Below are 23,176 nucleotides of genomic sequence, written 5' to 3'. Positions count from 1 at the left end.
GCCCCAGCACATGCATGGCCTTCCTTATTGACGGCGTCCTGAGGAGCAGTACGTTTGTTATGGTTGATGCACACTGACATGTCATCATCACTCAAACTTCGTGCTTTACGTTAGGGTTCGCTCTTGATGATGTGCATTCTGTGGGTTTGGACAGATGTTAAATGACATGTACCCACCGCTGTAGTATCATACAGAGAAGTTTCACTGCCCTAAAAAATCTTCTGGCGTTCCACCTACGTTCATCCTCCCACCCCTCCACCCCTAGCAACCACTGCTCTTTTAGTGCCCCCATGGTTTTGCCTTTTGTTCAAGAGTGTCATGAGGTCTGTAGCGTTTTCAGATTGGCTTCTTACACTTAGTAGTAGGCATTTAAGTTCTTCCAGATCTTTTCATGGCTTGATAATTTGTTTCTTTTTAGTTCTCAATTGTTATTTCAGCAATTGTTATTTAACGTTGAATGTTTTCCATTTTCTGAATATACCATTGTATCCATTCACTTACCAAAGGACTTCTCGGTTGCTTCCAATTTGTGATAACTATGAATAAAGCTGCTATAATATCTGCGTGTAGGAGTGCATGTAAGTTTTCAATTCCTTTGGGTGGATAGTATGGTAAGAGTATGTTTAGTTTAGTAACAGCCAACTGTCTCCCAGAGTGGCTCTACTGTTTTGCATTCCTACCAGCGATCAGTGAGTTCCTGTTCCACATCCTCGCCAGCATTTCATGTTGTCAGCATTGGGGGGGGGGGGTCTGAGCATTCTAACAGGTGTGTAGTGGTATCTTGTTTTAATTTGCAGTTACCTGATGCCAGGTGATGTGGAACATACTTTCATGTGCTTATTTGCCCTCTGCATAACTTTGGTGAAGTGTCTGTTAAGGTCTTTGGCCCATTTTTTAATTATCATTTTTGAGTGTTAAGTGTCCTTTCCAGGCTCGGCACCTGTAGCTCAGCGACTAGGGTGCCGGCCACATACACCAGGGCTGGCAGGTTGGGACCTGGCCCAGGCCTACCAAACAACAATAACAACTACAAAAAAAATAGCCGGGCGTTGTGGTGAGTGCCAGTAGGCCCAGCTACTTGGGAGGCTGAGGCAAGAGAATCACTTAAGCCCAAGAGTTTGAGGTTGCTGTGAGCTGTGATGCCATAGCCCTCTGCCAAGGGTGACATAGTAAGATTCTGTCTCAAAAAAAAATAGGGAGACTCGGTCTCCAAAAAAAAAAAGTTCTTTCCATATTTTGGGTAATAGTTCTTTAACATATGTGTCTTTTGCAAATATTTTCTCCCAGTCTCTAGTTTGTCTTCTCATACTCTTAACTGTCTATTACACAACAATTTTTTTTTTTTTTACTTTAATGAAGTTCTCCTTACCCATTCCTTTCTTTCATGGACTAAGCTTTTGGTGTCACATCTAAAAAGTCATCACCAAATTCACAGTCATCTAGATTTTCTCTTATGTTATCTTCTAAGAGTTTTATAGTTGTTTTTCACATTTGGGTCTGTCTGTTTTGAGTTAATTTTTGTGAAAGGTATAGGTCTGAATCTAGATTCTTTTTTTTTTTTTTTTTTTTTTTGGCATTTAGATGTCCAGTTCTAACACTATTTGTTGAAAAGACTATCTTTGCTCTATCGCATTGCCTTTCCTCCTCTGGCAAAGGTCAGTTGGCTGTATGTATATGGATCTATTTCTGGCCTCTGTTTTGTTCCATTGATCTATTTGTCTGTCTTGATTAATGTAGCTTTATACTAAGTCTTTTTTTTTTTTTTAAACAAAGCCTCAAGCTGTCACCCTGGATAGAGTGCTGTGACATTGCAGCTCACAGCAACCTCCAACTCCTGGGCTTAAGCAATTCTCTTGCCTCAGCCTCCCAAGTAGCTGGGACTACAAGTGCCCACCGCAACACCTGGCTATTTTTTGGTCACAGTTGTCATTGTTGTGTGGCAGGCCCAGGCTGGTTTCGAACCCGCCAGCTCTGGTGTATGTGGCTGGCTCCCTAGCCGCTTGAGCTACAAGCGCCAAGCCTATTCTAAGTCTTAAGGTTGGATAGGGTCAGTCCTCCAACTTTGTCTTCCTTTAATATTGTGTTGGCTAGTCTGGGTCTTTACCTCTCCATAAAAAATTTAGAATCACTTTTTAAACTGTTGTAAGCAAGAACAACTGACTATGGAAGATGTATGTAGGAGAGCTTTTAATGCTGTTGTCAAAAGGCAAAATTCACTTAGTCATTTAAAGAGAGTGATGACGTGAGCATAGTGGGGATAGTCAGAAGATTGCTTTGAATCCCCGCTCCGCCATCTCACCTCTCTGGCCTTGGCCTTGTCTGTATAATGAGGATAATAATACCTACATTGCAGATGAAATTTAAGGATTTATGAAGCACTACTTTGGTGTCTGACACATAATAGATGTTATAAATTATAGAAATAACGGCTAAGATTTAGTAAGCATTGGCTGTGTACCAAATGATAAATAAACATTTTGCCTTGTCTGGGTAACTGGTAGAGTAGGGACTCAAGTTCAGATCTGAATTCAGATCTCGAGCTCTTGAGTCACCAGCCTCCCCCATACTGCTTTTCCTTTAGCTGGGAGCTGCTGTTATTCCAAACCACAAAGGCAGAACAGTTGTCAGTTAATTTCAAGAAGAGGTGAGAAGAGGAAAAAATGAACTGCAATGAATGATCCAGGCTGATCAAGTCACGTTTCCAGGTACTGAAAGACTCTGTGTTAACAGTAGTCATTGGTTAGAGTTTAAAAATTGGTTCAAGAATTATTTGGATTTCCAAAAACAAAAACACAAGTGGCTTCATGGTGGAAGCATGCTATCTGGTACGTTGTCTGTACTTAATAAATATTTTTCAAGTAGATGAAAGGCTATTTTTTGACAAAATATCCAATAATTCTCTAGTGCCCTGATAAAATTTCAGTTATGAAGTCAGCCTTTAGAAAATGCACACAGTGTATTCATCTCGATTTACTGTTAAAATCTCATCTTTTCACTGAGCTTAACCACAGTGCAACTGGAAACCATTATGTGATACTCTGACTGCTAAATTGGGCACACAGAGAATAGCATTGTTCACTGGCATTGCTGTCCTCGGAATGGGTGAGGACTTTTCTAGGACTTACGACATAATCTGAACAAGCCGTCTGTGTTCATCATCACAAATTGTCTTTTGTCCTTCCCCTTTTGGAATCTTCCCAGATCTTTCTCCTCTCCTTTCATAAGCATCTCTTGCTTCTTGTTCCTGTTTGCCCTGAAATTTAGAACAGTGGTTCCCAACTATGGTGGGTCACAGACTTTTCATCTGTATTATTCATAATTTGCCTTTCAGTCTCCATATCCTCCCACAATGTGGGAGTCTTATGACCCAGCCCACTCTTAATTATGCCTCTGATAATAGTTGGGATCTCTCATTTTTCTTTCTTTCTTTTTTTGGTCACCCTTGGTAGTAGAGTGCCGTGGCTTCACAGCTCACAGCAACCTCTAACTCTTGGGCTGAGCAATTCTCTTGCCTCAGCCTCCCAAGTATCTGGGACCACAGGTGTCTGCCGCAACGCCTGACTATTTTTAGAGACGAGGTCTCACTCTGGCTCAGGCTGGTCTTGAACCTGTGAGTTCAGGCAGTCCCAAGGGCTGGGATTACCCTCCTTGGCCTCCCAAGTGCTGGGATTACAGACGTGAGCCACCATGCCCAGCAGATCTCTTATTTTTCTTTTTTGCCCACTCTCTCTGTCTTCCAGAGAGGATCTGTCAGGAAGTTCCATCAATTTGACCACCTGTAGGTAATACTGCTATACTGTCCTCTGCAGCTCAGAGTTTAACTTCACATCATATTCTGTAAATACTTACTGAAGCCCTACTGTATGTCATGCACTGGGGATAGAGAATCATAAAATAAGCAAAAAATTCCTGCCCTCGGGGGGCTGGCATTTGAGTAAGGTAAAACGGAAAGTGAACAAAATGAATAAGTGAAGTGTGAGGTATCTTAGAAAAATAAAATGGGTAGGGGGAGGGAATGCTGTGGGGGGCATCCAGAGGGATTTTATTCTGACTAGGATACTTGGACAAAGCCTCTCTGAAATGGTGACATGGGAGCAAAGAATTGGAGGATGTGAAGATCTGGAGGGAGCCATGTGGATATCTGAACATTATTCCACGCAGAGGGGCAGCACATACAACGGGCCTGAAGCAGGATGTGCCTGTGATGCTTGAGGAACAGTGCAGAGGCCAGTGTGGCTGGGACAAAGGGGGAAATGAGGTGCAGATCTGACTGAACAGATAGGAGAGGTGTTTAGGGTTTTGGGGCTGTTGGTAAGAACTTAGGCTTTGCTGAAAGTGAAAAGAGCCCACTGGAGAGTTTCAGTGAAAGGAGTGATAGGATCTGATACGGTTTAATAGGATCTCTCTGACTTGCTATTTTTAAAAGAGAGAAGGGTCATTTAGCAGTTGCAGAATACACATTCTATACCTCAGCTCATGGGTCATTCTCAAGGATAGATCATATGTTAGGCCACAAAACTGGTCTTAAAGAATTAAAAAAAATTGAAGTCATCCCAAGTATTTTCCCTGACCACAGTGAAATAAAATTAGAAGTCAAACCTGGAACAATGAAATGAACAAATGAATAAATAAAAATAAAACTAGAAATCAGTAACAAGAGGAACATTGGAAACTCCCCACACATGAAAATTAGACCATACATTCCTGAGTGGAAGGAAATTTTAAATTCTTGAAATAAATAAAAATGAAAACACCAAATATCAAAACCTGTGGGATAAAGTAAAAGCAGCAATAAGACAAAAATTTATAGCAGTAAGTGTCTGCATCAAAAAAGTAGAAAAGTTTCAAATAACCAATCTAATCATGCATCTCCACGAACTAGGAAAACAAGAGCAAACCAAACCCAAAATAAGTAGGAGAAATAATAAAGATCAGAGCAGAAATAAATGAAATTGGAACCAAAAAATACAGTAGATCAATGAAACAAGAAGTTGGGTTTGTTTGGCAAGATAAACAAAACTGACACTTTAACCAGTCTAAAAAAAAAGGAGAGCAGACCCAAATAAAATTGGAGTTGAAAAGTAGACATTATTACAACTGATACTGCAGAAATTCAAAGGGTCATCATAGACTACTATGAGCAACCATATGCCAATAAATTAGAAAACCTAGAAGAAATGAATAAATTCCTAGACACATTCAACCTATCAAGATTGAACCAGGAAGAAATCAAAAACCTGAGTAAACCAATAACAAGTAAGGAGATAAAAGCAGTAATAAAAAATTTCCCATCCATGAAAAGCCCAGGACCCAGAGGTTTCACTGGTGACTTCTACCAAACATTCAAAGAAGAAATAATACCAATCCTACTTAAACTATTCCAAAAAATTAAGGAGGAGAGAATATTCCCAACTCATTCTCTGAGACCGTATCACCCTAATACCAAACCAAAGATGCACCAAAAACTGAAAGCGTAAGCCACCATCTCTGATGAACATAAATGTAAAATTCCTCAAAGTACAAATCAAATTCAACAACACGTTAAAAAGATTATTCATCATGATCAAGTGGGATTCATCTCAGGGTTACAGGGTAGTTCAGCATGCCCAAATCAATCAATGTGATGTACATCGTATCAACAGAGTGAAGGATAAAAACCTTATGATTACTTATTGATTCTGAACAAGCATTTCATAAAATACAAGATCTCTTCATGCTAAAAACTCACAAAATCCTAGGTATAGCAGGAACTTATCTCAACATGATAAAAGCCATATATGACAGACCCCCAGCAAGTATCACCCTGAATGTGGAAAAACTGAAAGGCTTTCCTCTAAGACCTGGAACAAGACAAGGATGTCCACTTTCACCACTATTGTTCAACATAGTATTTAAAGTTCCAGCTAGAGCAGTCAGACAAGAGAAAGAAAGGGCATCTAAATTAGAAAAGAAGAAGTTAAGTTATCCTTGTTTGCAGATGATCTGTAATATGATCCTATATCTAGAACTGATAAATTCAGTAAAGTTGAAAGATAGAAAATCAACATTAAAAAATCAGTAGATGGCTCGGCGCCTATAGCTTAACCGGCTAAGGCGCCAGCCACGTACACCTAAGGTGGCGGGTTCGAATCCCCAGCCTGGACCCGCCAAACAACAATGACGGCTGCAGCCAAAAAATGGCCGGGCGTTGTGGCGGGCGCCTGTGGTCCCAGCTACTTGGGAGGCGGAGGCAGGAGACTCGCTTGAGCCCAGGAGTTGGAGGTTGCTGTGAGCTGTAATGCCACGGCACTCTACCCAGGGGGACAGCTTGAGGCTCTGTCTCAAAAAAAAAAAAAAAAAAAAAAAAATCAGTAGATAACGTACACAGTTATGCTATAAGAAATAAAAAAAAATCAGTAGAATTTCTATATCCCAACAGTAAGCAATTGTAAAAAGAAACCAAGAAAGTGATCTCATTTACAATAGCTACAAATAAAATACCTAGGAATCAACTTAACCAAAGAAGTGAAGGATCTCCAGAATGAAAACTTTAAAACATTGATGAAAGAAATTGGACACCAAAAAGTGGAAGGATACTCCATGTTTGTGTATTAGAAGAATCAATATTATTGATATTCTTTATAGAAATAGAAAAAATAATTCTAAAGTTGGAACCACCCAGAATAGCCAAAGTCATCTTGCACAAAAAAACCGGAGGAATCACATTACCTGGCTTCAAATTATACTACAGAGCTGTAGTAACCAAAACACCATGGTACTGCCATAAAAACAGACACGTAGACCAATGGAACATAATAGACAACCCAAAAATAAATCCACACGGAAGTTATCTTCAACAAAGATGCCAAGAACATGCAGTAGAGAAAGCACAGTCTCTTCAGTAAATGAGGCTGGGAAAACTGTATATCCACATCTAAAAGACTGAAACCAGACTGGTATCACTCATCAGATGCAAAAATCAAAACAAAATGGATTAAAAACAAGACCTGAAAGTATGAAACTACTAAAAGAAAATATTTGGGGACCTGCTTCAGGACATTGGTCTGGGCAGTGATTTCTTGAGTAATACCCCCAAAGCACAGGCAACCAAAACAAAGTTGAACAAAAGTGATCACATCAGGCTAGAAATCAACGTGAAGAGACAACGCACAGAATGGGGAAAAAATCTGCAAACTTCTCATCTGACAAGGGATTAATAACTGGAATATATAAGGAGCTCCAACAACTCAATAGGAAAAAATAAAATAATCTGATTAAAAAATGGGCATCTCTCGGCTCGGCGCCTATAGCTCAACCGGCTAAGGCGCCAGCCACGTACACCTAAGGTGGCGGGTTCGAATCCCCAGCCCGGACCCGCCAAACAACAATGACGGCTGCAACCAAAAAATAGCCGGGTGTTGTGGTGGGCGCCTGTGGTCCCAGCTACTTGGGAGGCGGAGGCAGGAGACTCGCTTGAGCCCAGGAGTTGGAGGTTGCTGTGAGCTGTAATGCCACGGTACTCTACCCAGGGGGACAGCTTGAGGCTCTGTCTCAAAAAAAAAAAAAAAAAAATGGGCATCTCTCAAAAGAAGACATACGAATGGCCAACACGTATACGAAAAAGATGGTCAACATTAGCCATCAGATAAATGCAAATCAAAACTACAATGAAATATTATCTCACCCCAGTTAAAATGGCTTTCATCAAAAAGACAAGCAATAATGTGAAGATGTGGAGGAAGGGGAATTCTTGTACACTGTTGGTGGCAATGTAAATTAGTGCACCCACTAAGGAGAACAGATGACAGAACTAAAAACAGAACTACCATATGACCCAGCAATCCCATGCTGGGTATGTATTCAAAGAGGGGAGATCAATATATCAAGAGAAGATATCTGCACTCTTATTGCAGCACTATTCTTAGTAGCCAAGATTTGTAATGAATTTATCCAGATGAATGGATAAAGAAATTATAGTGGATATGCATGATGGAATATTATACAGCCACAAAAGGAATGAAAATGAGCCATGTGCAAGTTGGAATAGAGAATATTATGTTAAGTGAAATAAGGCAAGAATGGCTTGGCGCCTGTGACTCAAGCAGCTAAGGCGCCAGCCACATACACCTGAGCTGGCGGGTTTGAATCCAGCCTGGGCCCGCCAAACAACAATGATGGCTGCAACCAAAAAATAGCCGGGCGTTGTGGCGGGCGCCTATAGTCCCAGCTTCTTGGGAGGCGGAAGCAGGGGACTCGCTTGAGCCTAGGAGTTGGAGGTTGCTATGAGCTGTGATGCCACGGCACTCTACCCAGGGTGACAGCTTGAGGCTCTGTCTCAAAAAAATAAATAAATAAATAAAATAAGCCAAGAATAAGCCACTCATATGTGGAAGCTAGAGCCATCAGTAAAATTCCCCTTAGGGAAAATAAATAAATATTAAAAACAATTGCTCTCATGGCAACAGGGTAGAGTTACAGTTACCAAGGCTGGGAAGGGCAACAGGGAGAGGGGATAAAGTGGATGGTTAATGGATGTAAAATATAGTTGGATAGAATGTTACAATATTTGATAGCACAACAAAGTGACTATAATCAACAATAAGTTAGGGTATATTTTAACCAAAAAGAGTAGATTTGGAATGTTCCTGGCACAAAGAAAAAACACCTGAGGTGATGGATACCCCATTACCCCAGATTGATTAATTCACATTGTATGCCTGTATCAAAACGTCACATGGACCCTAATAAGATATACAACTGTTATGTACCCATAATAATTTAAATTTTTTTAATTTAAAAAAATGAAGGAAGGGGTCACAATCAAGGAGATACATTAGGAAGCTAGTTCATTAAGCAAGCACAAGATGATGGTGGCTTAGATCAGGGTGACCATGTTGGACACGATGACAAGCGATTGGATTGTGAATGGATGTGAAGATAGAGCCTCCAGGAGGATTGAAGGTGGATTGTGAGAAGAGAGATTATCAAAGATGTCTCCCATGATTTGGGCCAGAGCAGATGGAGATAGGGTATAATGAAGGAGGAAGGCTCGGCGCCTATAGCTCAACCCCACGTACACCTAAGGTGGCGGGTTCGAATCCCCAGCCCGGACCCGCCAAACAACAATGACGGCTGCAACCAAAAATAGCCAGGCCTTGTGGCGGGCGCCTGTGGTCCCAGCTACTTGGGAGGCGGAGGCAGGAGACTCGCTTGAGCCCAGGAGTTGGAGGTTGCTGTGAGCTGTAATGCCACGGCACTCTACCCAGGGGGACAGCTTGAGGCTCTGTCTCAAAAAAAAAAAAAAAAAAAAAAGAGGAAGATGATTAGGAGTTTGGTTTTCTTGATGTGCCTTTTAGACATCCAGATGGAGATACTGAGTTTGTGGTAGGACACAGGGAGATCAGAGGAGATGTTCAGGCTGGCGTGTAAAATCGTGACTATGTCAGTACATACCAAAGGCGTGAGACGGAGCTAGAGCACCGAGGCTCTGAGCATGCGTAGACGAGACCCTCTAGGAGAGTTGAGGAGGAGCAAGAACAGGAGCTGAGCAGGGTTGAGCGGTGAGCTAGGGGGATCTGAGGAGAGGGGGTGACCTAGAGACCAAGTGAAAAAAGATTTTACAGAGGAAAGGTTCATCAGCTGTCCCAAATGCTAGTGATGGGTCAAGTTAAGTGAGTAACTTTTACTCAAGGAGGAAGTTACCTGGGCATATTAGGGAGCTCTTCTTCCTCGAACTGAAACCTTTGAGAGTAATGTTACATGTGTGATTTTCCAGCTATATTCAGAACATTTTTTTCCACAGTAATATAGATTCTTTATTGTGTTTTGAAATTGGTCCTGTGGGTTACTGAAAAGGGTGTGTATCCTCCAGTCATTGTTCCTCTGGAATTTGAGGAGTTCTGTCATTCCTCAACTCTAGAAGTGTCTTGGGCACTGTAATCTCAGTCTTTGCTCCCTCCTTTCTCCCTGTTCCCCACTAGACTGCTCTCATGTGCACCTGAGTCTAGTCGTCCTGCCTCTGTTTCTTACCCTCCACTGGATGTTTGCCAGCTCTTTTCTTTCTAAGAAAAGTCTGTATTCTGTGATTTCTTCAGATCTGTTTTCAGGTTTACTAATTCCTTCCTCACTTGTGTTTAATCTGCAATTTTTTTTAATTATTATTTCTCTGGCAATGTTTGCCATTTTTTCCCAAATCTGTCTATTCTTTTTTCATAGACTCCACCTGTGGTGTCTTGGGTTATGTTAAACATACATACTTTTTATATCTCCATTTATATTTTGTCCTGTTTTCTTGTGTTCCTGGAGCCTTAATCCTCATTTTTTAATTTATGGTAGATTTGTTCCTTGTTTTTTGTAATTGTTTTACTTTGAGCTCATCTTTAGAGAGACTTAGGTCTTCTGGATATCCTGTGGAAGCAGGTGGTGAGTGTGACCCGCCAGACGAGTTGTACATTTTCTTTGGCCAACCCCACTGAGGGTATTACTGCCAAGAACCAATTTTTGTATTAATTCATAAGTTTGGGAATTTTTGAATTCCAAGTTTCTGTGAGGTGCAAGCCTAACTTTTCCATTCTTTACCCACTAAAGATGAAAAGCCGTATCATCTCACTGTTCTGACTGCAGGATTTTTTTTACTAGTCCACCCTGTAATCTTCAGTCTCCTACCAAAAGACTTACTAGCCAAGCATAGCCAGAAGCCAACCAAAACAGAAGCTTAGAAAAGGCAGGGTTGGCTTTTATCAGCCCAGAGCAGACCAGGGAAAAGGTGAGAACTGGATCTGGGGACACACAGGCACAAGACCAACACAGTGTTAGCCACAGCCCCAAACTCCAGTGGGAGACACTAGTACACCAATCTTACAGATTAACCAGCACAAGTTAGATAATGTGAACATTTATTTATTTATTTATTTATTTTTCTTTTTGAGACAGGAGCCTCCAGCTGTCCCCCTGGGTAGAGTGCCGTGGCATCACAGCTCACAGCAACCTCTAACTCCTGGGCTCAAGTGAGTCTCCTGCCTCAGCCTCCTGAGTAGCTGGGACCACAAGCGCCCGCCACAACCCCCAGCTACTTTTTGGTTGCAGCCATCGTTGTTTGGCAGGCCCGGGCTGGATTTGAACCCACCACCTTGGGTGTATGTGGCTGGCGCCTTAGCCACTTGAGCCACAGGCACTGAGCCAATAATGTGAACATTTAAAATACAGGTACAGCCAGGCGTGGTGGCTCATGCCTGTAATCCTAGCACTCTGGGAGGCCGTGGTGAGTGGATTGCCTGAGTTCAGGAGTTCAAGACCAGCCTGTACAAGAGTAAGACCCTATCTCTAAAAATATCTGGGTGTCATGGTGGGCACCTGTAGTTTCAGCTATAAGGGAGGCTGTGGCAAGAGGATCCCTTGAGCCCTAGAGTTTGAGGTTGCTGTGACCTATAACACCATGGCACTTTACCGAGGGTAACAAAATAAGACTCTGTCTCACAAAAAAAAAAAAAAAGAAATGAAATAAAATGCAGATAACAAACCAGTACCATGGAAACACAAAGGAGGGAAGTTTGGGGATAAGTGGGACAGAGGGATGGGAAAGGTCTCCCAGAGTAGCATCCCTCAAGGTGCACCGTGAAGGTGAGTAAGGTGGTTCTTTATGGGGAAGAGGCCGTGGGTGGAGGAAAGGAGGAAACGGCAACAGAGCCGGGGGGAGTGTGTGTGGCACATGATGAGGACTGGGGCCCCGGGGCTCAGAGGTGAATGTGCAGCAAAAGCTTAGCCTGGAAAACTTGGTGAAGCCAGGTCGTGGAGACTCTGGAGCCCTGGCCACCAAGTTAGGACTTCATTCTGCAAACAGAGAAGACATTGAACATTTGTGAGGAGAGGAACATAAAAAATGCAGCAGCTGGCATGAGCTGTTCAGTAGAAATGTAATGTGAGCATAAGGCAGTCCCATATGTAATGTAAAATTTTTCCTTAGCTGGTGGCATGGCGGCACAGTAGTCCCAGCTACTTGGGAGGCTGAGGCAAGAGGATCACTTGAGCCCAGGGAGTTGAGGCTACAGCGATCTGTGATCATGCCACTGCACTCCAGCCAGAGCAATAGAGACCCCTAACAAACAAATATTGCCCACCGTCACAATAAGGAGAAATGAAAAGTGGGCAGAGCACGGTGGCTCACATCGATAATTGTAGCATTTGGAAAGCTAAGGTGGGAGGATCACTTGAGGTCAGGAGTTCAGGACCAGCTTGAGCAAGTGTGTTTGTTAGGGGTCTCTATTGCTCTGGCTGGAGTGCAGTGGCATGATCACAGATCGCTGTAGCCTCAGCCGCCTAGGCTCAAGTGATCCTCTTGCCTTTAAAAATAGAAAAAATTAGACTAGCATGGTGACTCACACCAGTAGTCCCAGCTTCTTAAGAGACTGAGGCAGGAGGATCACTTGAGCCTAAGAGTTTGAAGTTGCTATGAGCTAAGATGATGCCACTGCACCCTGGCCTGGGCAGCAAAAGTGAGACTTTGTCTCAAAAAAAATTAAAAAAAAAAAGTGAAAAGAAACAGATGAAATTAATTTTAATAATTGATTAAATATTGATAACCTACAAATATTTAATCCCACATTATCCTGATAAAGCTAATATCATGTATGGTCCAGCTTTAGAACCAACAGAATATCTGAGGCTTTTCCTATTATTCCAGCTAGGCTATGCTTGTGGGTTTTAATGTAAATCATTGGTTTTCAACATGTGATACGCATCTCCTGTGGTACACAACGTAGTGATGTGCAAAGTAGTACCCTGGTGAACTCGTTTTATTTGAATTACTATGTATTTATGTTAATGACTTTAGAATAAACACAATGAACACATTTGACTTCAAATGAGTAAATCTAGAGAAAAATATTAAGTAAATAATAGTGGACTTGGATATGGCAAAAATCTTGAAAGCAGAGCATGAAGTTTGGAAGACACTGGTGTAAGAGTTGGGGTAACCTTAGCAACTGTTCTAGTTGCTTCCATCAGAGTTGCCTGGCCACTCTGAGCAGCACCATTCTGCTAGGTATCTGGCCATCAACTCCTCTGCCTAGTCAAGCAAACACCCAAACCAGCCTTAGGAATTTCACAATACTCAGTCTCTCCCCAGCAGATCAGAATAAAATACTATCCCCCGAAAGCGTGACCAGTAGCACTGTGGTTTCATCTTGGTAGCATCAAACATGACCTGTCTTATTGAAATTTTTTTCCCCTTGTAGGAGTAATTTGTTTGAGCTATTGTTCTGTTGACATCTACAGATAATAGCAAAGCTATCTTCATTGGAACTATCAGTAAACCCAAATCTATACAAAATATATAAAAATTCAAAGGTGGCTCAGTGCCCGGAGCACAGTGGTTACGACGCCAGCCACATGCACCAAGACTGGTGGGTTCAAACCCAACCCGGGCCAGCTAAACAACAATGACAACTGCAACAAAAAAACATAGCCAGGCATTTTGGCAGGCGCTATAGTTCCAGCTACTTGGGAGGCTGAGGCAAGAGAATTGCTTAAGCCCAGGAGTTTGAGGTTGCTGTGAGCTGTGACACAATGGCACTCTACTGAGGGCGACATAGTGAGACTCTGTCTCAAAAAAAAACAAATCAAAGGAAATCAGAAAGAGAAATCCCCTTTGGAAACCCAGTGTGATCCTTGCATGTTCTGCCTCGGGGCTTTGGGGGTTTATTCCCATTGCTGGCACTACATCACATCGACCAGGACACCTGGCATCCCTCAAGCCCCCCCACTTCAGGGACACCTGCTCCCTGCTGCCTTTCCTGATTGCCTCTGCTACAAAAGGGCTTCCACACGTTCTCTTTCCCAATTTTTTTTTTTTTTTTTACAGTTTTTAACCAGGGCTGGGTTTGAACCCGCCACCTCTGGCATATAGAACCAGCACCCTACTCCTTTGAGCCACAGGCACTGCCCTCTTTCCCAGTTTTTTGACACAAGCCACTTGTTTATGTTGTAGCTTTCTTGGTACTCCCTGCTGTCAACCTAAAACAGAGAGAGAGATTCTCTAAAAGAAACTGGTGTTTATTCAGGAATGGCATTGCCACAGGAATACACATCCTATAGGAAACTAGGAGCATATTCTGGGAGGTAAAGGAAAACAAAGATTTCTGAAGGAAAGGTGAGGAAGATCACATAATTGTTTTCAGGTAATTATCCCTGGATCTAAGGATCAATATCAGGAGTGATGCCAGTCAGTTGCTGGGCAGATGTGGGTGTACACTTGCCATGGCCTTTGTGCAAGGCTGTGGTTTTTGCAGAGTCTTTTTGATAGTTGCTGTTGTTGGGCTTTCATGCATGAGAAACTCTCCACAGCCTTCTCTGGCTCCATTCATCAGAATTTTTATTACAAGTGACTCCACTTAGATTCTGACAACTTACACTGATTGTGCATTTTGTTTGAGGAAGGCTTTCCTGAGGGATTCACCTTGTCTACCCTCAGCTACTTGTTGAATGATTCTGGAATTGTGTCATTTCACAGTTTGGCATCTAGTTCAGCTCTGATGTGCCTGTGAATCGATCCAGAGTGAATACAGTGCCTCTCACCCTAACGCCAGGCTGCTGGCGATTTTCCGCAAAGTCACCTGTGGCTGGATCCCTGCAGTGTATCCAAAACCAGGAGCTCACTGTTCCTATGGGTTAAGGCGGTGGTCTGGCTGGCAGTCACTGGATCCTGGGAATTCGGGGATTTATAACCTTAGAATTTTCCTTTGAGAAATTTAGGAGCATATTTCTCAACCATTTTTTATAACAGTCACAGTAAGAAATACTTTTTAGATCTCCAGTACTTAACTAAAAATGTCCACAGGAACTGCGAGGGAATAGTTTCTATTTAATTTTTTTTAATGCTTGGCCTGAACCAGCATTTTTAGAAGCTAAACTGATGTAACAGCCCAGTAGTGGCTTATGCATGACCTGCTGTTTGGAAAACACTGGTCTTCAAGCATGTGATTCATTTACTCCTTTCAGTAACTTTAAAAATGTCTTGAGATGGCGAGATTCTTCGCAAGCTCCTCACAGTTCTGACCTCTTTGAGGTCATTTATAAGAATCCTTAATTCTGTTATTACTCCTCAGAAAAGGAATCGGGGAGAGGATGAAATGTCCCAGGCATTGCTCATTTGCCCTGGAGGGGCACCGAGGCTGGTGCTCCGCGTGTGTGAGCTGCTCGGGGAGGTCGGACACTCTGTGTTGAGCCGGGTGCTTCTTTCAAAGCAGCATTTGTAAACCCAGCACATGTGCTGATAAATGTCTATTTTCTCCAAAGCTGACAGAAGTGTTTTAAACTTTACCCTGTTCTGTCCGCAGGGTGTGCTGATCTCCAAACCCTGGACACAATGCAGCCAATTGAGAGGAAAAGACAGGGCTACATTCACGAGCTGATCCAGACTGAAGAGCGGTACATGGATGACCTCCAGCTTGTCATCGAGGTGAGGGGCCTGGCGCTGGCTAGCGCTAGGGGCGCCTGCTGTCTTGGGGCTGCTTCCGCTCAGGGGCAGAGCCAGGAGTCACTTCTGGTGTGAAAATTCACAGATAGTGGCAGAAGCTCTCACCCCTTCCAAGTGCTGTCTCTGCCCACTGGAGAAGGCTTGAGCTGGGAAGTCTGTCATTAGGATGAGTGCTGTCTCCTAGGTTAGGCGTCCCGAGTGGAGAGGGAGAACAAGAGGGCATGGGAGTGCCTTCCTTAGCTATGGCAGAAACCCCCTTCCAGGAAGCACAGGGCGGAGAGCAGATGTGAGTGCCCTGAAGCAGACTCCGCCTACCTCAGGTTTCTGTTTAACTGTATTTCTCCTGCTGTTTGACACCTCATGTTTTTATAAATGTTGGTATTCCCTGAGGAACTTTTGAAGCTGTGAAAGTGTTCACCTCATGTTGTATTAGTTTGGAAAACCAATTAGGAGCATATTGTAAAATATTTCCCAAATATTTACTGTTTGTGCCTATTAATGTTACCAGTGACCTCTAAGCTGATGACAGCTGTCCTTGTTAGAATAGAATTTTAAGATGATTGGTGTTTCAGGTGACGCCTGTGGCTCAAAGGAGTAGGGCGCTGGCACCATATGCTGGAGGTGGCAGGTTCAAACCCAGCCCTGGCCAAAAACTGTAAAAAAAAAGATGATTGGTGTCTGAGTGAATAAAAGAAGACTTTATATTTCTATTATATGTTTGTTCTGTGGCTTTTAGTTTCCAGTAAATGCGTCAAGACCCTCGGGTGAGAAGATGCTTAACTTAACAGACCACCTGAAGAGAACAAGTGTCCCTACACAGGCCCAACAGGCGCAAACCTGCAGAATGGAGCAGAGGCTGCGTCCTTCTGCATCTGTGCCCAGTAGTCCTGTCCTGGAGTCATTCTTCATGCTAAATGCAGGCCTGTGTGCCAGAAGTATCCAGGCAGGCACAGAACCTAGTTCCTCTCATGCGTGCCCTGTATTGAGCTTCTCCCGTGATAATGTCTGTCTCCCTCAGGTCTGTGAGCCCCTTGAGAGCCAGGGGCTGCACAGCCTCATCCTGCATTCTCAGAGCCCGCCTGGCCCTTGGGCCGTCCCATAAGTACTCAGTGAATGGGGTGTGTTATGTCTGCACTTCCCTGGCCAGGACAGATGGCCTAGAAGAAAAGCCCTTCTTTTATCATTAATCCCCTGCTGGGATCAGCCCTGCTGCTGGTCAGATTCCAACCCTGAGGGATTCTAAGTGGTGTGCACAGAAGGTGACTGGGTCCTTCCTCCCCCTCAGGCCAGGCTCTCAGCCACTCAGGGCCTTGGGTATTCCCACTCTGCCAGCCTCGTGAGATGCTGTGAAGGACTAGTTGTCCTGTCAGGGTCAAGGAGTTAGGGTGAAAAGCACTGTTCACAGATGCCACTTTCTGCTCTCCATTCCTAGGAAGGTTCCGAGAGGGCCCATCCATCTTACTCCCCTCTGCTTACCTCCACCCAGCCCAGCACAGAGCAGCTGAATGCAGGGACTAAACAACGTGGCATAAATTAATCAGTGAATGAAAGAACAAATAGACAACCAGGTGCTTTCCTTGTCCTCCAGTAACAGCCCCAGAACAGATCAACCAGCTTAAGGGACACTCTGCTAGGAGTGGCCTGACCTCTTCAGTCTGATGTGGAACCTTAAAACTCTTTAGAGCAGCAGTTCTCAACCTGTGGGTCGCGACCCCTTTGTAACAATGAAAATATATCCTGCATTTCAGATATTTGCATTACGATTCATAACAGTAGCAAAATTATAGTTATGAAGTAGCAACAAAAATAATTTTATGATTGGGGGTCACCACATGAGGAACTGTGTTAAAGGGTACGACATTAGGCGGCATTAGGAAGGTTGAGAACCATTGCTTTAGAGAGTGTCCGGAACTTTCATCTGAATTCTATGAATCCATGTGCAACTGAATTCTGTAAGCATTAATTGAAAACTCACCTTGGGCAAAGCACAAAGCACTGTGCCAGAACAAAGAGGTGAGAACATTCCCATCAAGTTACAGACGTCCCAGTAGGGTGAGTGGAGACTGGCGCACAGAGGAGAGAACCACCCCCACCAGCAAGGACTTCTTTTCCCAGTTATGCTACAGACAGGGGTGAGTTTGCTGGGCCAGGAGGAGGAAACAGAAGTGGAAGATGCATTCAAAGGGGATGAGGGACCTACAGACTATCCAGCATATACCTGAGGGCCAGGATGGTGAGGTCAGCAGGGGTGGATCTCACAGGACTTGAGAACCTCACAGAGTTTTTATCTTCCCACAAACCTAGCAGGGAGCCTCTGAAGCACTTCCATAGAGTAGTATGTCCTGTATTTTGGAAAGATTGCAAATGAGAAGAGTTGTCTCAGATAACTTGACTATTTATTTCATTAAGACTTTTACAAAAAGTCATCCCCTAGGAGTCTTAGCTATTTAGTGCAAACTTGGATTTAGAATTAAAAAGAGTTGAGTTTTAGTTCTAACTCCTCCGTGGTTTAGCTTTGTGACCTTGAGCAAATCACTCTATGAGCCTTTATTTCTTCATGGGTCAATTGAGAGTAGTTAATACCTGACTCGGCTTCAGCCACATCATCCATGAAGTTAATTGATAACCCTACAAACACACGCACCCCAATACCTGCGTACACATGAGTATGTACGTAGCAGTGCTGTGGAATACAGAGTCAGCCAATCTCCAGAATCCACTTGGGCCAGTCTCGTAGATAGCCAGGTCATTACCCTGGTCCTCTCATTGAGCTTCTCCCCAGCTGTGGGGCAGAACTCTGAGGTCCTCAACCTTCCTCAAATCTGCAGCTCTCACAATGTGTAGATGCTGTATGCCCATGGTTTCATCCAACCTTCATGACATCCTCATAAGGTAGGTTTGAGAATGTCCTTTTAATGAGATTCAGTCCTCAGAGTCATCCTCGTCCTTTGTAGTCATCCCTACAAAGTAGGGAAGGCATGTGGTGTTAGATGTCACAGTCCCAAGTGTGCTTATACAGAAACACCGTGGTCTCACTAGTCTCTGTGGATGAAGACATTGCTTGATTCAGACCCACAGGGCGTGTCCCCACACTCTGCTAACTTGTTCTGTTTTGAATTTAGGTTTTTCAGAAACGGATGGCAGAATCAGGCTTTCTCACTGAAGGAGAAATGGCCTTGATCTTTGTTAACTGGAAAGAGCTCATCATGTCTAACACAAAGCTGCTAAAGTGAGTCATGAGCATCGCCTATCTGTCATTGCACCGGGTTACCCCCACACCCGGCTACCCCTACACCCCTGAGACTGTCACACATAACCCTCTGTGGGGGCTACTTAGCAAAGGAGCTTCACCTGTTTTCTGCTCCCTCGGGCCTTTTATTTTATAATAATTCTATGAAGTGCCTTTTAACTGTAAAATACATAATTATTGAAGAAAGTAAAGAAATATAACAAAAAAATTAAATCATTAAACAGTATGTTAATGCATGATTCCATGCATCCATGATTCCATCATGCAAGATGTCCTTGACTCTGGCAGTAGGGTGGTAGAGTCAGAAGAGAACTGTGGCTCGTGGCCCAGGTGTAACTCCCACACTGAGTTCCATGCCTTGGGGTGATTTTGCTTCCTTCATGCCTGTGAGGACAGACTCCCAGGAGAAGGATTGGCAGTCCCAGCTCTACCTGTGTCTCTGCTGTCCTGGGGTCAGCAGCTCTCTTCAGAGGCGATGCCCCTCTGCTTCCACACCTGACCTCTGCAGCCCCTGCTGCATTTTTTCTCTTACAGACTGGAAATTTTTTTTCTTGGTTCAACTGAGAACATATTAGAATTTTCAAAAGAAATTTTACTGAGAAGCTAAGGTGAAGCCACAACAATCCTAAAGACCTAGAAACACCCAAGTGTATAGACATCTTTTTCTTTGTGCTATATTTCACCCAGGTTGGCTTCGCCAGCAGAGCTTTCAGCCCTCGTTGCCTTCTCTTCCTCCTGACTTTTCTCTCCCGGTACCAGAGGTTATTAGGTAACTCACTGGTACCATTGGTCTAGCCATGTTATCCGTCCTTCAATTACCAAGGATATTCACTTAGAAACAAAAAGTGAGAGTGTGTTTTTGCAGGGCCTTGCGAGTACGGAAGAAGACTGGGGGTGAGAAGATGCCGGTGCAGATGATCGGGGACATCCTGGCAGCTGAACTGTCCCACATGCAGGCGTACATCCGGTTCTGCAGCTGTCAGCTGAATGGAGCAGCTCTGTTACAGCAGAAGACAGATGAAGACACAGACTTCAAGGAATTCTTAAAGGTAACTCCATTCCGGCCTTGTAGGTTTCTTTGCTGGGATAGCAGGCAGGCCAGCCCCTCTGAGCCTGGAGGCAGTAGCCACAAGGGTGAGGTGGGGAATCTCAGGAGTGAAGCATCTGCAGCAGTTTCCAAGGGAAACCCAAACATAGCAAGGAATTTGGACTTGATTTTTCTTGGCACCAGGACCATGATTTTTCCCATCTAATAGCAAAGTGGTTTTTTTTTTTTTTTTTTTTTGAGACAGAGCCTCAAGCTGTCCCCCTGGGTAGAGTGCCGTGGCATTACAGCTCACAGCAACCTCCAACTCCTGGGCTCAAGCGAGTCTCCTGCCTCCACCTCCCAAGTAGCTGGGACCACAGGCGCCCGCCACAACGCCCGGCTATTTTTTGGTTGCAGCCGTCATTGTTGTTTGGCGGGTCTGGGCTGGGGATTCGAACCCGCCACCTTAGGTGTACATGGCTGGCGCCTTAGCCGGTTGAGCCATAGGCGCCGAGCCGCAAAGTGGTTTTTTAATCATATTTACTTATTAGCTACTTTATACTCCAAAAAACAACCAGAATGTCAACTTACTTTCTTTTTTTTTTTTTTTGAGACGGTGTCTCACTACGCATCTTCAGAAGAATGCTATAGTTCCCATAATGTAGTGTAGTCATAGTTCACAGAAACCTCAAACTCTTGGGCTCAAGTGATTCTCTTGCCTCAGCCTCCTAAGTAGCTGGGACCATAGGTGCCTGACACATGCCCAGATGATTTAGAGACAAGGTGTTCCTCCGGCTCAGGCTGGTCTCGAACTCCTGAACTCAATCCCCGCCTCCACCTCCATAGTGCTAGGATTGCGCCTGGCCTAATCAGACAGTACTTTTAAAGGACCTTAGCCAAGAAGAGTGGCACATGCCTGTAATCCCAGCTCTTCAGGAAGCTAAGGCAGGAGGATTGCTGGAGCCCAGGAATTTGAGACCTGGGCAATATAGCAAGACCCTCAAAAATAAAGAAGCAGGGCAGTGCCTGTGGCTCAAAGGAGTAGGGCCCCGGTCCCATATGCCAGAGGTGGCAGGTTCAAACCCAGCCCCGGCCAAAAACTACAAAAAAAAACCACAAAGAAGCAAACAAAAATAAATAAATAAAGGACTTTAGCACAGAGACCAGCGCATTATTATTAGCATTATATTTTTCCTTATGATCTGAAGGGTACAAAAATGGCTCAGTGTAAGGCATTGAGGACCGAGCCCTTCAATTGGGGATAAGGGTGGGAGGCAGGGAGTCGCCTGGAAATAAACTGAAAGAAATATAGAAACCAAGATCACAGACTAAACAGTGATCAGGATAATTACGTAAATGTAGAATTGTTAGTACCTGTGAATGTTTTAAAATGATTAATAAAACTTAAAAATAGAACATTCACCCTCTAATGCATAATAAAAGATTTTTAAAAAGGTATTTTTCCAAATAACAATGTAAATAGGATATCAGTGTCATCACAATTGTAGCAATACTGAAAAGTAAAAATATTCTACAATCTGATAATCAAAGGGCTTGTATTGGTTACATTAAAAAGCAAAATGTCATAATAAGCTGTGTTCTAAAGTTTTACTTTTTTAAAAGATTCAGAAAATATAGAAATAAAAAGGATGAATGATACCATTATAGCAAAATATAAATATATAGGCTCGGTGCCTGTGTCTCAACTGGCTAAGGCGCCAGCCACGTACACCTAAGGTGGCGGGTTCGAGTCCCCAGCCCGGACCCGCCAAACAACAATGATGGCTGCAACCAAAAAATAGCCGGGCGCTGTGGCGGGCGCCTGTGGTCCCAGCTACTTGGGAGGCGGAGGCAAGAGACTCGCTTGAGCCCAGGAGTTGGAGGTTGCAGTGAGCAGTGAAGCCATAACACTCTACCCAAGGGGACAGCTTGAGGCTCTGTCTCAAAAAATATATATATATATATAAATATATAGATTTACCCAGAAACAAAAGGAAAGGCAGTTTAAATATCCAGTAATGAGGAAATTATTAGGTAAAGATAGTAAATGTATTTTTCAGTCATTAAAAATGGTCATCCTGGCTCGGTGCCTGTGGCTCAAGTGGCTAAGGCACCAGCCACATACACCTAAGGTGGTGGGTTTGAATCCAGCCCAGGCCACCAAACAACAATGACGGCTGCAACCAAAAAATAGCTGGGCTTTGTGGTGGGCGCCTGTGGTCCAGCTACTTGGGAGGCTGAGGCAAGAGACTCACTTGAGCCCAGGAGTTGGAGGTTGCTGTGAGCTGTGATGCCACAGCACTCTACCCAGAGGGAATAGTTTGAGGCTTTGTCTCAAAAAAATAAATAAAAATAAAAATGGTCATCCTGAAAAAAAAAAAGGTCATCCTGGAGTACTGGCTACGCTCCAGGTCCTGTACTAGAAGCAAATAAGACATTGTCCTTGTCCCCCTGGTGTTAACGGTCAGATGTAGGATGGAGACATCTGAAACAAGATGCCTCTCCCTCTACTGCCTGATGCAGCGGTGGTGGCCAGAGAAGGTCAGGGACAGAGGGAGGTATCCCAGTGGTGAGCCTGGGCAAGGAAGCAGGACCTAAGTCTTCAAAGCCGAGAAGAAAGTGCAGAGCAGTAGCAGTAAGGCTCACACATTACCTGGCACACAGCAGGTGCCTGATGGGTGGCAGTGACTGTTACTAATCAAGCAGGGCAGTGGGCACACACACAGTTGGGGGATCCACTGCTCAGAGGCCAGAGTTGGGAGTCAGTGATGTTCCTGGGTGTGGGGGAGGGATAGGTGGTTGGGGACAGAGTAGTGCCACCAACTCAGACATGGAGGTAGAAAAGATAGCTTTCATGAGAGAAGATGAGAACCACTTTTTGCTTAGGCTGAGATTGAGGTGCCCTTGGGGCATCCAAGTAGGGAGGAGAATAAGGTGGCACTCCAGAAACAGTCTGGGCTCCAGGAACTGGGGCTCAGCTGCAGGGAATCTTGGAAGCTGCTCAGGTGAAAGTAGGTTGAGAAGAAAGATGTAGACAGGGCCTGGAAGGCCTGCAAGCTGGGAACACAGCCAGGACAGAGTGGTTCTAGAGAGTGGCTCTTAACCTTCCTAATTGCCACGTTGTTGCAAATGGAAAAAAGGGGTTGTGACCTACAGGTTGAGAACCGCTGCTCTAGAGGCAGAGGTGGGGTGAGTGCACAGGCTGTGAACAGCATGTGAGAGCCAGGGAGCATCTGCGGGGCTTGGCGTGTGAGGATCCTGAGTTATTTGGATCCTGAGTTATTAAAAGAAATTTGCACCTTAGCCTCCCAAAGTGCTAGGATGCCTGGTCATCATTAATTTTTTAAGTATTTTGTTTCAATTAAGAAAAAAAAACAAACAGGCTTGGCGCCTGTGGCTCAAGCAGCTAAGGCACCAGCCACATACACCTAAGGTGGTGGGTTCGAAT

The 23,176-nt window shown here is 44.0% G+C and overlaps 1 protein-coding gene across 1 annotated transcript in view; it reads left to right on the top strand.

The window, feature by feature from the left end:
• The window catches only part of ITSN2 (intersectin 2), a 120,208-nt gene that overhangs the window by 86,437 nt on the left and 10,595 nt on the right, over positions 1-23,176 (top strand). The window contains exons 26-28 of the mRNA XM_023511816.1: positions 15,312-15,433; positions 18,574-18,680; positions 19,567-19,750. Coding sequence (XP_023367584.1) covers positions 15,312-15,433; positions 18,574-18,680; positions 19,567-19,750 — 413 coding nt within the window. The remainder of the gene's footprint in view (positions 1-15,311; positions 15,434-18,573; positions 18,681-19,566; positions 19,751-23,176) is intronic.

The sequence above is a fragment of the Otolemur garnettii genome, unplaced genomic scaffold, assembly GCF_000181295.1.
Source record: "Otolemur garnettii isolate 467f Iridium unplaced genomic scaffold, OtoGar3 scaffold00022, whole genome shotgun sequence".
In the NCBI taxonomy this organism is placed as follows: domain Eukaryota; kingdom Metazoa; phylum Chordata; class Mammalia; order Primates; family Galagidae; genus Otolemur; species Otolemur garnettii.
This window is presented reverse-complemented; position numbering and strand designations above follow the sequence as displayed.